At 40.4% G+C, this 15821-nt stretch overlaps 1 protein-coding gene across 4 annotated transcripts in view; it reads right to left on the bottom strand.

Annotated features, from left to right (window-relative positions):
* The window catches only part of LOC146561503 (stromal membrane-associated protein 1-like), a 152411-nt gene that overhangs the window by 34465 nt on the left and 102125 nt on the right, over positions 1-15821 (bottom strand). For all 4 annotated transcript variants that reach the window (XM_085297636.1, XM_085297637.1, XM_085297638.1 and 1 more), the window contains one exon: positions 3159-3280. In XM_085297636.1, the coding sequence (XP_085153762.1) occupies positions 3159-3280 (122 nt within the window). The remainder of the gene's footprint in view (positions 1-3158; positions 3281-15821) is intronic.

The following is a 15821-nucleotide window of genomic DNA, read 5'->3' as shown; positions in this document are numbered from 1 at the left end:
TTGCTTTCACTTTGCGATCGTGCGAACTGTGTATAGGGAGTGGCAGAGGGTGACAGATTAATTGCGCACCAATTCCTCTGGCATCGTCTTATCACTCAGTAGCTTACTATTCAAACGTGACAAGTGAAATCTCTGGCAACAAGCTTAAACATGTGATAGAGGTTGATTGCGCAGAGAATCGCTGACCGTTATGTGTGCATGTGTAAAGACAGATGAATTTATGCAGGTATTTTAGTTCTGCAGAGCGAAATAATAAAGGTCAGGGTGAAGAAGGGACAGCCAAAGAAAAGCTTACCACAAAACGCAAAAGTTAGGACAAATCAGACTATGAGGCAAAAAGAAAGCGCAGCTTTTTTTGGTTTCATGGACAAACGAATTTCTGTGGCTGGAATATGACGAGCTGTGTTGTGAGTTTCCCTCGATGTCTGAGTCGACAAGCGCCTTTGTTACTGGGAATATTATACTTTAATGTATAATACAGAGGTGTGGACTCGAGTCACATGACTTGGACTCGAGTCAGACTCGAGTCATTAATTTTATGACTTTAGACTTGACTTGAAAAAATGTTCTAAGACTTGTGACTTGACTTGGACTTTTACACCAATGACTTGGGACTTGAATTGGACTTGAACCGGTTTACTTGAAAAGACTTGATATTTTACCCCAAATATAAAATTTAACATGCATATTATATAGAGATTGAAAATGTGACGTCATTCACGGGTAGAACCGCAAAGAATTCTGGGAACTCGTGGCAAGCGGTACTAGCGCACGCAGGCTTTCAATTAAAATCAGTTATACAGCGATAAAAAGAAACACAAAAATGTCAAGAAGCTGTTGTATTATTAACTGCAATAGCCGGTCGCATGACAGCCACGGGAAGCCGACGGGTAAAGAGATCGGTTGTTATCGGATTACGTCGTTGAGGAGAAATTGTTCGAGCCATGTTTCCGAAGTAACAAAGGCGACTGGATTGCAGCCATTCAAAGACCAAATATAACGTCCCAGAACACTCCAGCTCACAGGTTAGTCTGCTCCAAGCATTTACACGAAGGTCAGTCTGCTGTTGTAGTTAATGCGTCATTTTCATAACATAATTGGTGATATAGGTTACAAGCAAGTCTGGCGCTGAACAGAAATTGTCGCGCTATGCTCCTTTATTTATTGTGTTTATTGTGCATAAATATTGCGTTTCGCTTCTGTTATTATGGTACATTGACAAAAACATATACTTTTATTCACAGGATAAAACAGGTTTTTTGTATCACTAATTGTCCAGTACGATTACAGCATACAGTATTATTGTCACTGCTACATTTCTGTGATGCTACCAGAAATCATTTCCACTGCTAATTAATTACCGTTGAGCTCAAAGGTCCTATTAATAAACGGTTAACGAATGTGTATTTATGACGACGATTTGTGAGACTGGTAAACTTATGATACGTACGATGGTCTTTACTTTCTACACGGTGCATTTCAAGGTCCTGTACCCATCTGTCGGTAAACTGTACCTGGGCTTGTTGCAGTGACCTGAAGTTACTAAACTTCATGAGTGTATGCACTCACTCCAAGAACCGTATGATTATAAATGTGCATATAAATATGCTAAGATGAGATAGCTGACTTCATCTAACTAGCAAATGTTGTCCAGGCTACGTTGGTGATACAGTTTTTTTTAATGTGTATGATATTTTTGTCATGCGATTTTAAAGCTGGTCCTACAACCGCATCCAAGAATAACATGCAGCTTATCTCAGAACTGTCGGTGAAAATTATTCTTGGAGCTAGGTTTAATTGAGCTGCATTTTAAAGAGGTGCAATTTCACAATTTGTGTATATTTTCTAAGTTCACTATTTTGTCATGTGTTGAGAAAAACACAGATTTAAAAATTACATGGTCTAATATTTACATTTAGCATATAACTGCAACATTATTTTTTTTGGGTTTTTTTAAAGACTCGAAAGGACTTGAAATTCAAAATTTCAGACTTGTGACTTGACTCGGACTTTTACACCAGTGACTTGAGACTCGACTCTGACTTGCCTGACATTACTTGAGACTTGACTTGAGACTTGATGATAAAGACTTGAGACTTACTTGAGACTTGCAAAACAATGACTTGGTCCCACCTCTGGTATAATATTGTAAAGGAAACAAAACATCAATCAAAAAATTGTTCTCTTTTTTTACTCAGGCTACTTAAATTTATTCTGGGCTACCAAAAACTGAAGAGTGCCTGCCCGAAGGGCTACCAGAGATATTGAGAACCCTGTACTTACCTTCTTAATTCCTACGGACACACCAAAAGTGTACTTTTTCACTAGTTTTTCACATTGCTGTAAAAACTCTTTTTCACAACTGTACTGCTCATTTTTTGCTAAATGTATTATTTATAATAGCTGAATGTGAAGTCAACTTTCCAAACACTCATAACAATTACATGTGTTTACCAAACATTAAAAGGCTAGAGTGATGAACACACAGCTCACATGAACAGTTCAGACTGTGTAGCTCACATAAACATGTAGCACCTGGTGACAGATCCAGGCTATGAAACTGACGTTTTCAACCTCAAACAGTATTTGTTAGTATTCTGAATTATGACAGATATCATTAAAATCTGAAAAATGGTCTTTTAAAATGCCAGTTTTTGAGAGACCGGACTAAATCTAAGTACTTTCAATCTTTATTATTCCCTATCAGGTATATCTTTGACCAATATGGTTGTGGTCAGTCACAGATTCAAACAACAGGTAAAAAGTAGTGTTATACATTTTTGTGTCATTCTACATTTGAATTATTTAGTGTCTTTCATCGCCATTAATTAGATACCATCTTAAAGAAGAAAACAACAAATTCAGTGATGGCGTTCGCTTGCGTTCCATCACTCCCAGCTGTTGTCTTCACTGTAGCAGCTCGCCGTTATTGCTCCCTGTCAGACAAACACACACTCTCCTTTGAAGGACACTGGTCAAATTAATTCAATAAAAGAGAGTCTACGGGGTTTGCTTTGATATGATCCTCAGAGCGTGTGTGTCGCCACGTACAAGGCGGATGGTGTGTTTGCTGTGTGTGTTTTCTCTGCAGACTCTGTGTGTTGCAGCCTGCCTGCAGTGATAAGCAGCTGATGAAAGACAGAGAGAGAGTGCATTACCTGGGCCTGCTGTGTGTTGTTGGATGAGGGGAGTGGGTTGGAGACCATTGGTCCAAAGATATCCAGTTCATCACCAATTGGTGCAGCACCCCCTGAGCCCTTCTCACCCCCCTCTGGAGCATCTAAGAGAGAAACAGGGATAGAAAGACATGTACAGTATCTCCCAAAAATATTTGACAGAAGCAAACAGATCAAGAATAAAAGCAACTCTAGCAACTTCTAAAAACTAATAAAACTTCGGGCTGGATGTCTAAGTGAGGTATATACACAACAATCATGCATATGCTTGTTTTTTTGTTTTAAAAATCCTCACATAAATTGGTATTTATAAAGAAAGAATGTGGAGCAACAATCTACATATGCACAGGCTATTTTTAGAGTATGCTGACATTAAATGAACTGTATTAAATAACAAAATGCCAAAACAAAATGGCATCTTTTTTTTTTTTTTTTTTAATGGGGACACCACAAGCACACTTGTCAAGTAAAAATTTCACTAAATAGTTTGATATGTGGCACATAATTAACACAAATACACAAAGATATATATATTTGTCTGTAGTAGGACAGAAAGCTGCATCCAAGGACAGTTTTCAGTCTGAAACGATTGTGTTTTACTGTTTAGTCTCATGTCCTTTAGCATCTTTGCTTTGAATTAACTGCCTTCTGTAAAAGCATCTTTTGGCTAACATGGTTGACATCATTATCCGGCTGAGACATCCACCTTGCTGCTTGAACTAGGAGTTGCTTGCATTCACACTCTGCAGGTTTTGATGCCATCAGTAAATACAAATTCACCTTAACCAGTAATCTCTGGGTCTGAAAATGAAGCTAATAAGACACAGTTAAAAACTGCAACATGATTTTTAACATTAACAACTTGTTAAATTCTCACAACTTCACAACAGAATGAAGTTGTTTACAGGCTGAAACAAAAACTGGTCTTTTTGCTCATAGTCACATATCCTACTGGCTGTAGGTCAGGTTCTGTTCTCTGCACAAACAAATGGTGCTTGCCTATTGTTCAAGCTCACCCTCCTGTTATGGTTCTTAACCCTGTTGATGGATTAAGAGGTATAGAAGGCTCTTAACTGGTTTCTGCTCCTTTGTGCAAGGAGGAACAGGATACGCACTACCAGAGCTACAAAATGACCTCCAGCAGGCCACTGGTGTGAATGTCTCTAACCAAGCAATCAGAAAGAGACTTCATGAGGGTGGTCTGAGGGCCCGACATCCTCTACCCTGATTGGCATTTGCCATAGAATATCAGAATAAGCAGGTCCACCACTAATGGCTTGTGCTTTTCACGGATGAGAGCAGGTTAACCCTGACCACAAGTGACAGATGTGAAAAGGTCTTCCTGAGCTAGCTCCTTCAGTAGCTAGCTATGTCGCAAAATTATTCTTCTTTTGTCCTGAAAGGGTCTGAAGAAGATGTGGAGAACATTATGCTGTCGGTAACATTGTTCAGCATGATTGCTGTTTGGTGGTCTGGGGTGGCATATCCACGGAGGGATGCAGAGATCTCTCGAGGCTAGGCATCAGCACCCTGACTGGCATTGGGTATTGGGATGAAATCCTCAAACCCAACATGACGCCATGCTTGTGCGGTGCATGCTTGTCCTCCCGGTGCACGACAATGGCCAGCCTAATTTGGCAAGAGTATGTTGACAGTTTCTAGAGGCTGAAGGAATTGATACCACTGACTGTGCCCCACACTTGCCTGATCTCAATCCAAAATAACACCTCAAGGTCATCATGTTTCGGTCCAGCTGCCAGGTTGTACCTCAGTTGCTGAATTACTACAATGAAAGTCTGGCAGAATGGACTAGCCTGATGCCTCAATTGTTTAATCTGATTTTCAGGGTGTCCTTGAAATCAGCCCTCCGTAGGTTGATACTTTTTATTCCCATCAAACGATCCTTATGCTCCTAACAAACGATCCAGTCCATATAGATATCTAGTATGAATTTGTTTTCCATGTGCTCTCTAAGTGTTCCTTTAATTTTTCTGAGCAGTGTAGAAACCTCTCACGCACTCACACACATTTCCAAATCTCCCCACAAAGCTCATTTTAAAATTACCATGCTTATTCATTTGAACATGCTCAAGACAACTTTGATAAACACAATTCTTCAGTAGCTAGCTCTGTTGCAAAAATTCTTTTGCCCTTGGAGCACTACTAGAAAATCAATTTCCTGTAAGTGCAAATATTTTTGACCTTGTGTTTTTATTAATGTTTAGTTAGATTAACAAAAGTATAGAGTACAAATTAATGATCAAAACCAGACTGACAATGTTTATCAGCATTGTGTGTATATGACAATGACTGAATTAGCTGTGACTAGGGCTGCTACGATTAGTCGACTAGTCACGATTACGACTAATTTAATAGTCGACGCGTCGTTTGAAGCTTTGTAAGATCCAAACGACGCAGGAATAAGTAGTAGGATTTAAGAGTGTAATAACGGACTGAAACAGAAGATGGCAGCTCTGCATGTACAAGGATGCCAGCTGCCGTTAAATCCCGAAGAAGAAGAAGCAGTGTCCGGTATTGTTGCTGTGTCCAAATTCAGGAACCGCATCCTCCTGTGCCCGCATTTGTAGGCCAATTACGTTACAGCGACATGACGAAGACTGTCCAAATTTGAAGACTCCGACAAATGCAGCCGACAAACGCGCCCTTTATTTCCTCAGATATGAAGGATGGGTCGGGTGTATACTTCGTGGCCCAACCTATCCCAGAATTCATAGCGCAGCCCTGCTTAGTTTCCAACAATGGCGGCAGCTAGTTAGTTTTAATATTACTCTTATTATTCTTTCTGGGTCACAAAATAAACGTTTAACATATTTTCAGGTGAGAAAGTAGCTGTGTAAACTTCAAATATCTACTCAGTTTATCAAGACACCACATATTTTCAAAAGCGCTCCAACAATTTCGGAGACGTCTGTTACCCACTAGCTCGATAGCTAGCCGGGGTTCAAGGCTCACGCAAATCGTCTTTCACTACTTAGGTTAAACATGATATATGTCACTTAGATAACTTAAAAATGTTATTGTTTGGCTTTTTTCAGTACTAAAAAAAGCCAAACAATTACATTTTGAAGTTATCTAAGTGACTTATATATATTTAATTAACCTTAGTAGCGAAAGACGGCGGTGGGTTTGAAAACGATTTGCCGGGTGTCCGGTGTTCTCACGGGCTTTAGTGAGCCTTGAACCCCGGCTAGCTATCGAGCTAGTGGGTAACAGACGTCTCCGAAAACGTCGGAGCGCTTTTGAAAATATGTGGTGTCTTGATAAACTCAGCAGATATTTGAGGTTTAGACAGCTACTTTCTCACCTGAAAATATGTTAAACGTTTATTTTGTGACCCAGAAAGAATAATAAGAGTAATATTAAAACTAACTAGCTGCCGCCATTGTTGGAAACTGAGCAGGGCCGCGCTATGAATTCTGGGACAGTTTCTTCTTCTTCGGCGTTTAACGGCAGCTGGCATCCTTGTACATGCAGTGCTGCCATCTTCTGTTTCAGTCCGTTATTACACTCTTAAATCCTACTACTTATTCCTGCGTCTTTTGGGATCTTACAAAGCTTCAAACGACGCGTCGACTATTAAATTAGTCGTCGACGATTTTGATAGTCGACTAATCGTGGCAGCCCTACTGTCAGCCCACCTGCTCCTGCATGTACTGTAGCAGCATGTGTTCTAATTATTCGGGAGGTCTTGTCTCTGCTTGTCTCCAACTTTGGTGGTATATGATGCAACCCCCCACAACAACAACAAAAAAACCCAGAGCCTAGCAAGCTGCCAGAAGCCAGATGAATGACAGCAGTTTCGGAAAGCCAAGAAGACAATGTAATCACCACTAAATATGAATCGTCCCATTATCGTGACAGGTTGATCCACTGAAAATACATCACTCACCATTTCTTCAGTCAGAGACTGAAGACTGGTAGCCTAATTGGATTCAAGTCAAACACAACTTTCCAAACATAAAGAACATTGAGTATGACTGTTCTGAACCCTGGTATCAAACATTTGACAAATTCATCAAAAATTCAGGATCTGAAAACAAACTATCACGATGAGCACAGAGTAAACAAACTTTTATTTTTGGTTCCTCCGTTTGTCATAGGTCTGCTGCATTCATACAAAATGCAGGTTTCCCGAATGCATTCACACTTGTTACAGGACAGTTGTCAAAAATAAGCAAGCACAGATCCTCGATTATTCACCTTCAAAGCTGAACCGCCACAGAACTTCAAGCCTTTGGTGCATTTAGATTATATTCTAAGTTTATCTTGGAGTTTTGTGGAAGACAGTATCATTGCAGAAAAAACATCCAGAATGAGCAGTTCCCATGGTGCTGAAGGGAGAAAAAAAAGTACACTATGTACTGCTGTCATTTAACAGACAAGAGAGAGAGAGAGAGAGAGAGCGCGTGATAAATAGAAAAGAGGGAGTCAACTGGCTGTGTGTGTGTGTGTGTGTGTGTGTGTGTGTGTGTGTGTGTGTGTGTGTGTGTGTGTGTGTGTGTGTGTAAGAGAGAGCTCGCAGCGGAGGTCATTTATATAACCACAGTGATGAGACATCTATAATTTAGCCCTTTTAAAGTGTGAACAAGTCTGAGCTCTTTTAGCCAGACAGCACAGTACAAGGAAAAGCATTTCCTGCAAGAAGGCCAGAAAGACGTGTTCGACATCCTTTTGAAGCCACTTATTAAACCTCATTTTCAAATTAATGCTTTGTGACGTCCCAATATTTAAGCTAGCGATTTTGCCCTTTATACATTTTACGATCCTTGCGTGTCATTCATGAGCCTGGCTTTGGCTTTCACTGTTAAATCACTTCCAACTTACTTTAAAAAAAGAAAAAAGAAAGATGAATTTGCATAAAGAATAACATCGATCATAATTATGATAACTGCTTTATGGTCTGATGAGAGTGACAGATACAAGTCAGACACTGAGGCAGAAGGGAGAAAAATAAAGATGTGACCCTCCTACCAGTCTGAGCCCACCCCTCCATTACCAAAATTTCATTCAGCCATTGCCATGGAAATGAGCTGCAGGGAGAATAGGGCTCATCATCACTGCCATGTCAGGCACTGCGCCCGCCATCCCTTATTATGGGATGGAGCCGCTTCTTGAGAGCACTCTCAACTTCACCATGGAAACAGACCAATAGTTTAGGCAGGGGGTGTGTTTCATAATCACTCGGGACCCCTTTGCTCTCACTCTCTCTCACACACAGTCTCATTCAGCACGGGAGAGCTGTCACATTAAGGTCAGCACCACATGTGGTAAAATATCTGACTTGATTAAGCTTCGAATTTACTTTTAATGCAATAACCTGATGAGACATATTTATGACAAAACGCTCTGATGGTTTTACCCCATTGGTCAAAAGACCAGATGACTTTACTTCTTTGCAATTGTTAGTTATTCACCAACGTCTTAATGCAGCCATGAAGGCAGAGATATGCAAATTCAACCCACTTTCTTCCTCAAAACACAAGTCCCAACTAGGGCATGAAATTAAGTTTTCCCCACTTCCCCTTTAAGTGACTCTGGGAGTCCAGAAAAGAGAGCACGAGCCCGGCTGGTGACCACAGCCATTAGCTGCTGTTACGAAGAGTCATTACAGAGAGCCAAGAGTGGAAAACGGACGTGGTAGGAGCAACTGCAGTTGCAATGTGTTTGTTAGAAGATAAAGGAAGAGTGAGAAACCACCTCCTCCCATGTCTCCACTGATGTCAAAGGCTGAAGAGAAAATATTTATTACCTGCTGATGCTGGTGTTGTGAAGCAACTTCTCCAAAGAATATTTATCAATGTGCAAAGTGAGGATGTGCTGCAGTCAAAGGACTCAGAGTAACCAGTGCACCACTATCTCTGGGTTCCTATTTTCCCCCAGTCACATTTATGTAATGTGCAAAAGTCTTGAGCCACACCTCAATTTTTTTCCATGTTCCATGTTCCATGTCATCCTTGTCCTTTTTAGAAATGCTCTTGAGAAGTAAGCATTCAATAGTCTAAGTTTAAGGTTTTCACCCATTTTCAGTGCAGTGCTTGCACAAGCAATCCATGTGAGCTTAAGCACCTCAGATGACTCTAAACGTTCATTTTATTTTCTACTGTGCCAAAAGTAGGGGATGTCATTAAATAGACCCACATTTCCAACTACATATTTAACATCTTGGACTGCTACTACTATAATATAAACAAGCCACACCTATGAGCCTAGAGCGCTCCCATCTTACTGACTCCATACAGAGCTGAGAATAGTGAAAAAATAAATAAATTAAAATTGGATTAAATGAAAATGAATTTAATAATTCCACTGTTGTGTGAAAAAAAGAAAAGAAAAAAACCCAAGTTGGTTGGTTTGGGGTTGCATGGCTTACACACCACTGCAATAAATCCTGGTTCCACAAATTTTTACTTTTGTTTTTCGACTGTCAAAAAGATGATCATGCTGCTTTCTTATTGAGCTCATAGCTGATGGCCAGGTGTAACAACTCTGTGACAGGCCCTGGGGGCAGATATTCTTTTGGGCCCTTACTGCCACATTGAACCAGAGCAAACACACACACACACACACACACACACACACACACACACACACACACACACACTGTAAGGGTAAAAAAACAATAGCATATTGGAATAATTAGTAATGTTTTAAATAGCACCATGGACAATAACCGCAGTCTGAGGTTGGGGGAATGGACAAATCTATCTAGCATAAGCATATGCTATAACACCATCATGGTATTATATAATATTACTCATACTATCTTATTCAACCAAGCTACCCCAAGCATAAAACAGATTTAGCTTCGCTAAAGTAACATAAAGACACTTGTAATGTTGCAAAGCACCAAACAAATGAGAGAAGCCCATTAACCACAGGTCCTCAGAGACTGACTGGATGGGTGACTGTATAACAACCACACTCATTTATAGAAATTCTCACTCAGCAATTGTTTCAAGAGTACCAGCTTCTACATTTATCACTCACACATATTACAGCATGAATGCAGATTTTCAACATTAAAGTGGCATCAATGTTTCAATCCTTCACAAAAACAAACCCCTCACTCATCAGATCGTCATCTCAAATCCAGTCTTCATCCTGTTATCCTCTCTCCTTTAAGTACTCTTTTGCTTTGCTTGCTAAACATAATGTAAAATGCCTGCACTCTCAAACTCACCAAAAAACTAACTGCTGCACTGTGAGCATCAACAAGTATGCAGGCACTTTGCACACATGACAGGGAGGTCAGGTCAGCAAGGTCAGGAAGTGCAAATTTCCCAGAATGCACCTAAAGTTTTTAAGGCAAAAGTGTTGAAGGCTCTTTTAGTCAGTTAAATTTAAAATCACAAAGAAAATATCTGTCGAGCTGAACTTCATCTAAGAAAATGTATATAGAATCACGAATTAAATACACAGTGGAACTTTTACACCTTGTCCACTTCATGCTGTGAACATGAGCACCCATTACATGACGAGGTTTGACAGTGATTTTCACTGGCCCCTCCTTCTTGCAGGGTCCTGTGGTGTTGCCCCAGCAGCCCAGTCAGACTTTTGAGCTGATGGCGTGTAATGTAATTCTACATACTAATCTGTCAAACAGCCTCGGCCCTTTGTTTTTATCAATTTCGTTAAATGTCGGAAGCTTTCCATTGAGATTCTCTTCCATGATCACAAAGCTCTGAATGTCATGCTCTACCCCACAGGTCCATTCACAGTACAATATCATGTTATGCTACCAATGGAAGACAAGATACCGTAGGCATAAAAAGATACAATACTCAGAGCAATCATCTCGCCAAACCACAATGACTGGGATTAAGGGAAGATGGAAGAAACATTCCTCACACCACTAAATGACCACCTCCAGACCAGAGCGTTGATGCACGGCAGGCTCTCTGCATTCATGCTGCTGATTGCACACGCTGAGTCTACCATCTGCAACCTCAGCGAAAATGGAAATTCATCAGACCAGACTATATTTTTCCAGTTACCCTAAGCCGATCACAGCCTAAGATATATTTTCATGGTTCACAGGAGTGGAACCCATTGTGGTCTTCTGCTGGTGCAACCGATCCACCTTAAGGCTGAATATATTTTTGAGTGTTAGAAGGTTTTTCTGCTGAGCACGGTAGAAAAGGGTAGATATCTAAGTCAGAATAATCTTTCTGTCAACTCCAACCAATCTGGACATTGTGCTCTGATCTTTCACTCTGATCTATCCACTCCTAGTACTGTGATAGTAAAAAGGCCAGAAGAGCAGCATCTTCATGAATTCCCCCCCCCAAAAAAACAAACATCTGGTGGTAACACAATTGGCTGATAGGTTTCAAAGTGTTTCCACAAATGAAAGCGATGAACAAAAAATTGCAGCCATTATTCAGCTGCTCAACAATAAGACAAAACAAGATATGTATGTCAGATATAGATGGTTACAGCTGGGTAATTGCCAACATGTTAGCTATCACTATGCAAAGGTTAGTTATACTTCTTTGTTTAGTGCCCTTACAGTGCTAACGGAGATTTGCTGCGTTAATGCGGTTATGGCATTAACCTCATTTTAACGAGATTAACGCTGACAGCACTAGTAATTTTGCATTATGCATACTATACTTATATCAAGGATCACTTGGATGATTAAGTGATAACGTTAGCAAACAAGACAACGTTAGTCAGCTGGGTGTAGCTTAGCTACCAGCGACAAATTGTCATGTTAGCTGATAAAGTAATGGTCAGCTCAGTTACCAGCCTCAGGAGTTTGGATAAAATAGCTAACATTAGATATTAAGTGTTGTTGTCCATTTCCAGGCAAAGGTCCTGTTTGGCCAAATGGATTTACTTAGGTATAACATAAAGATATTATTAGATATTACAAAATAATTATTACTAACTTGCTTGACACCTGTTGCACAATCCTGCTACCTGTGGGTTCAATCAGCACAAAGGTGAATAATCTGCTAGCAGTTTTTAATTTGCCCGTATGATGCACACACAGAACCGAAAACAAAAAGCTGTGCACGTTGCCAAAGACTACCCAGCAAGGCAAAAAGCATCCAAACACTGAAAGCTTCGTATCAGCTCCACATGGCACTGCTGTCTGAACTACTCTGTCTCACCATTCCTCCTTCAGCTGAGTTCAGAGTACACTCCAATATTACTGAATATGTAAAAACCACTAAAGCCATTCACTAACAAATTTTATCTCATGCCATATTTGTTTGTTTCGTTGTTTTTACGTGGAGTTTTGTTGTCCTTTGTTGATGTTAGTGATTAGTGGACTCCATTTCTAAGGCAGTGTTCGCCAGTGCTGCTCATTTTTGATGCTGGAAGTAGAAAAGAGGCACTGAGGCGAGACGCACTTGAGCGTGAGGATCACGTCCTTTGAAGTTTTGCAGAAAATATGCCATGACTTTTTTCACTCCACTAGCTGTTAGACACTTGAGAAGGTCAGGGAATGCCTCATTTTAAGTTGCCTTACAATGTCTTCAGACAGTAGTTGATAAAATGAATTAGGTAACATTTTCTTAATGTATACAACACACACTAAATAAAAATAAAGAAGAAAAAGGACACTCATCTGATCTCTAACACAGTTTATATACCAAACAGAATCAAACTGAACTGACGAAAACAGACACATAAACCAAAGGAGGTTCTTTGAAGGTTGCAGAGTAATGTAACCAGAGACATAGAGGGAAGGATAAACACAAGAGGCGGGGGGATGCTGAAGGCACACAGCCACATGTTTGACTTATTGATTATGTGTGAAATCTCATCCACTCTACATGGCTGTAAGGTGTGCAGCATTAGTTATTTATAGCAGGGTGACTACTCTCACGTTTCCACACTGCCGTCGGGAAATTTTCTGATCAATGCCATTTTCACCGACTCTCTTTCTGGCAGTGCAGCTTACCCTCACCTCGGTTCGACATAATATGGTCCGAGATCGGGGAAACACAGGGTGATTGCACATTACAAATTTATGGTGAAAACCCTAAAGCGACCCGGGCTGCTTCTTCTGCCTTGTTGCTGTTCAGGATTAAGGTCAACAAGCATGGAGCAAAAAAGTATGGCGGTTAATGGGCCAAGACGCACACTGTCTACCCAAAATGTCACAGGTTTGAATCCAGCTTGTGACCTTTTTTGAATGTCATATCCTCGATGCATTCAATCTTTCTGGCCATTGTGCTGTTGTGTTTGTCAGCAAAGCACACGTCATTAAAATGCTTTCATGCTGGATATACACAATACCTCTCGACCACCTTGAAGCTGCAAGTCTGAGTATTTGTAAGACTGATAGTAAAAAATTCCAGAGAGAATGTGGTGCATTTGAGCACATGATCTGATGGCAAATTATATCAGATATAAGAAGTTCTGATATAGGTCAGGAGATTTGGAGGCGTTTTATATTAGTTCCTGGGTGATTTGCCCAGTGGAAGCTGGACGGGGCAACTGGAGTGAATTAAAGGGCACCAAATCCCATGTTCTAATATATAGCCGTAATAGATGTGGAATCCGTAAAGGCAGAAACAAGTCAGTTGTCTGGATTTTGCCTGGCAGTTTTACCCACAGGCTTTGGCATAGAGCATTTGGGTCAAGAAATAGTATCAATCAAAAAAACTGCAGGACCCAACACAGTAAAGCAGATAGCAGTAAAGGTGGGTAAACGGACTCAATTAAATAAGTAAAATGTGAGTTTCTGAGAAGGGAATATTGGACTTTTTATAATAGCTATAGCTCATACTTGCTTTAAAAATAGACTTTGAACAATATTTTAGGTTTATATATTCAATGTAATTTTATTTATAGTGCACCAAAAAACAACAAGGAGGCTCAAGGCGCCTTATATTGTAAAGTTTTTTGAAGATCTGATCCCAATCATGTAGTGGTTTTGTTCCTTTTCCTGTTCAACTGTTGGTCACCAGCTGATTTCACTGATCCTCATCCTATTACTCAAACTGCTACTTTTATAGAAATATTTTAAAATATTAAATTACTTTAAAAACTTTCCCCATTTTTCACAACATTTTTACAACTCTTTGACGTCACAAAAAAAATAATGAAAGAAATTAGCCTGGATGCACTCTCACTTTTCTTAATCATTTCATGACCTCCCAGAATTATCTTGTAATCCTCCAGAAACTGGTCCAAAAACCCAATGCAGTGAACTACTGAACTTAACCTGACAACTATACCTCAGTTTTTTGAGAATACCACAATTTATGAAATGTTATCCCCACATCCATTCATCCATCCACCCATTTTTGACACTTTGGGATTTGGGTCACGGAGACAACAGTCCAAGCTAAGAAACCCAGACTTTCCTTACCCCAGTCACCTCCTGCAGCTCATCCGGGAGGACACAGAAATGTTCCCAAGCCAGCTGACAGATATAATCTCTCTATTGAGTCCTGGGTCAGCCCTAGGGCATCCTCCCAGTAGGACATGCTAGGAATACCTAGGAGACATCAAGGAGGCATCCTAGTCAAGTGCCTGAACCACCTCAACTGGCTCCTTTCGATGTGGAGGACCTGCGGCTCTACTCCGAGCCCCTCTCAAATGACCGAGCTCCTCACCCCATCTATAAACTCATTTCAACCACTTGTCTCTGTGACCTCATTCTGTCTGTCACTACCCAGAGTTTCTGACCACCCAATCCATCACTCGATCTCATGGTCCACTCTCCCCTCACTTGTGAACAAGACCCAGAGACACTCAAACTCCTCCACTTGGGGCAGCAACTCATCCCTCACCCAGAGTGGGCACTCCAGCCTTTTCACCGCCACAGCGGAGTCATATCAGCCCTTGAAAGTCTGACATGAGTGCTGAGTTTCAAGGGCTTTAATGAAAGCATTAGGAATTACATCCACTGTTATACATACTTCCCCATTTTCAGAGGCTAAACCATAAATGGACCGAAATATAATTTTAAATATAAGGACTCTTTGTAATATACGGATGAAGCTCTTTTGTAGTCAATGACTGCCTAAAGTCTAGAGCCCAAGGACGTCACCACCAAACCACCAGCAGAGACACAAAGCAAAGCAAAGAAACACAAGCAGACAGTTGCTGAACTAAAAACAGGGACACAACCACAATTTCTCTGAGACAGATCTCAAAGCGAAGGATCTGTAAAGACTGTGTCACAAAATACCAACAACACAGAAGTTTTACTTGCAATGAATTACTTCCACTGTACTGTGGTACTGATACCACTATACTAACCAGGCTAACAGCATATTATAAGCCGTGAACACTTATGTACACGCTACATCATATTTTTTTCTTTGTTTTAACAAATTTGTAAGAATTTCATGCAAACACTTCTGAACTTTTTCACTATTGGGTATTGTGAAAAATAAATCTAATCCATTTTGGAAGACGTCTGTGGAACAACTGAAGCGCTGTGAATACTTTTTGGATACGCTGTGAGTCCACTTGTACATTTCAGTGCATCTCTGATGTTCACTTCTAGTCTGGAAAGTGGTTATTTGCTTCCATTAGGAGCTCCTGAGCGTTCTTCTTGTAGTTTACTTTTTTCAGCCAGGACTTCACATCCTTATTCTTCTGTGGCTGTGAAGCCTTTAATGCCCTTGAACATTTTTTAATGTTATGGCCTAAAAT

Source organism: Mchenga conophoros, linkage group LG13, assembly GCF_057382185.1.
Source record: "Mchenga conophoros isolate Kocher_MC1m ecotype Shallow Benthic linkage group LG13, M_conophoros_male_GT1.1, whole genome shotgun sequence".
NCBI lineage: Eukaryota > Metazoa > Chordata > Actinopteri > Cichliformes > Cichlidae > Mchenga > Mchenga conophoros.
Note: the sequence above shows the minus strand (reverse complement) of the source record. Positions and strands in the feature narration are given on the sequence as shown.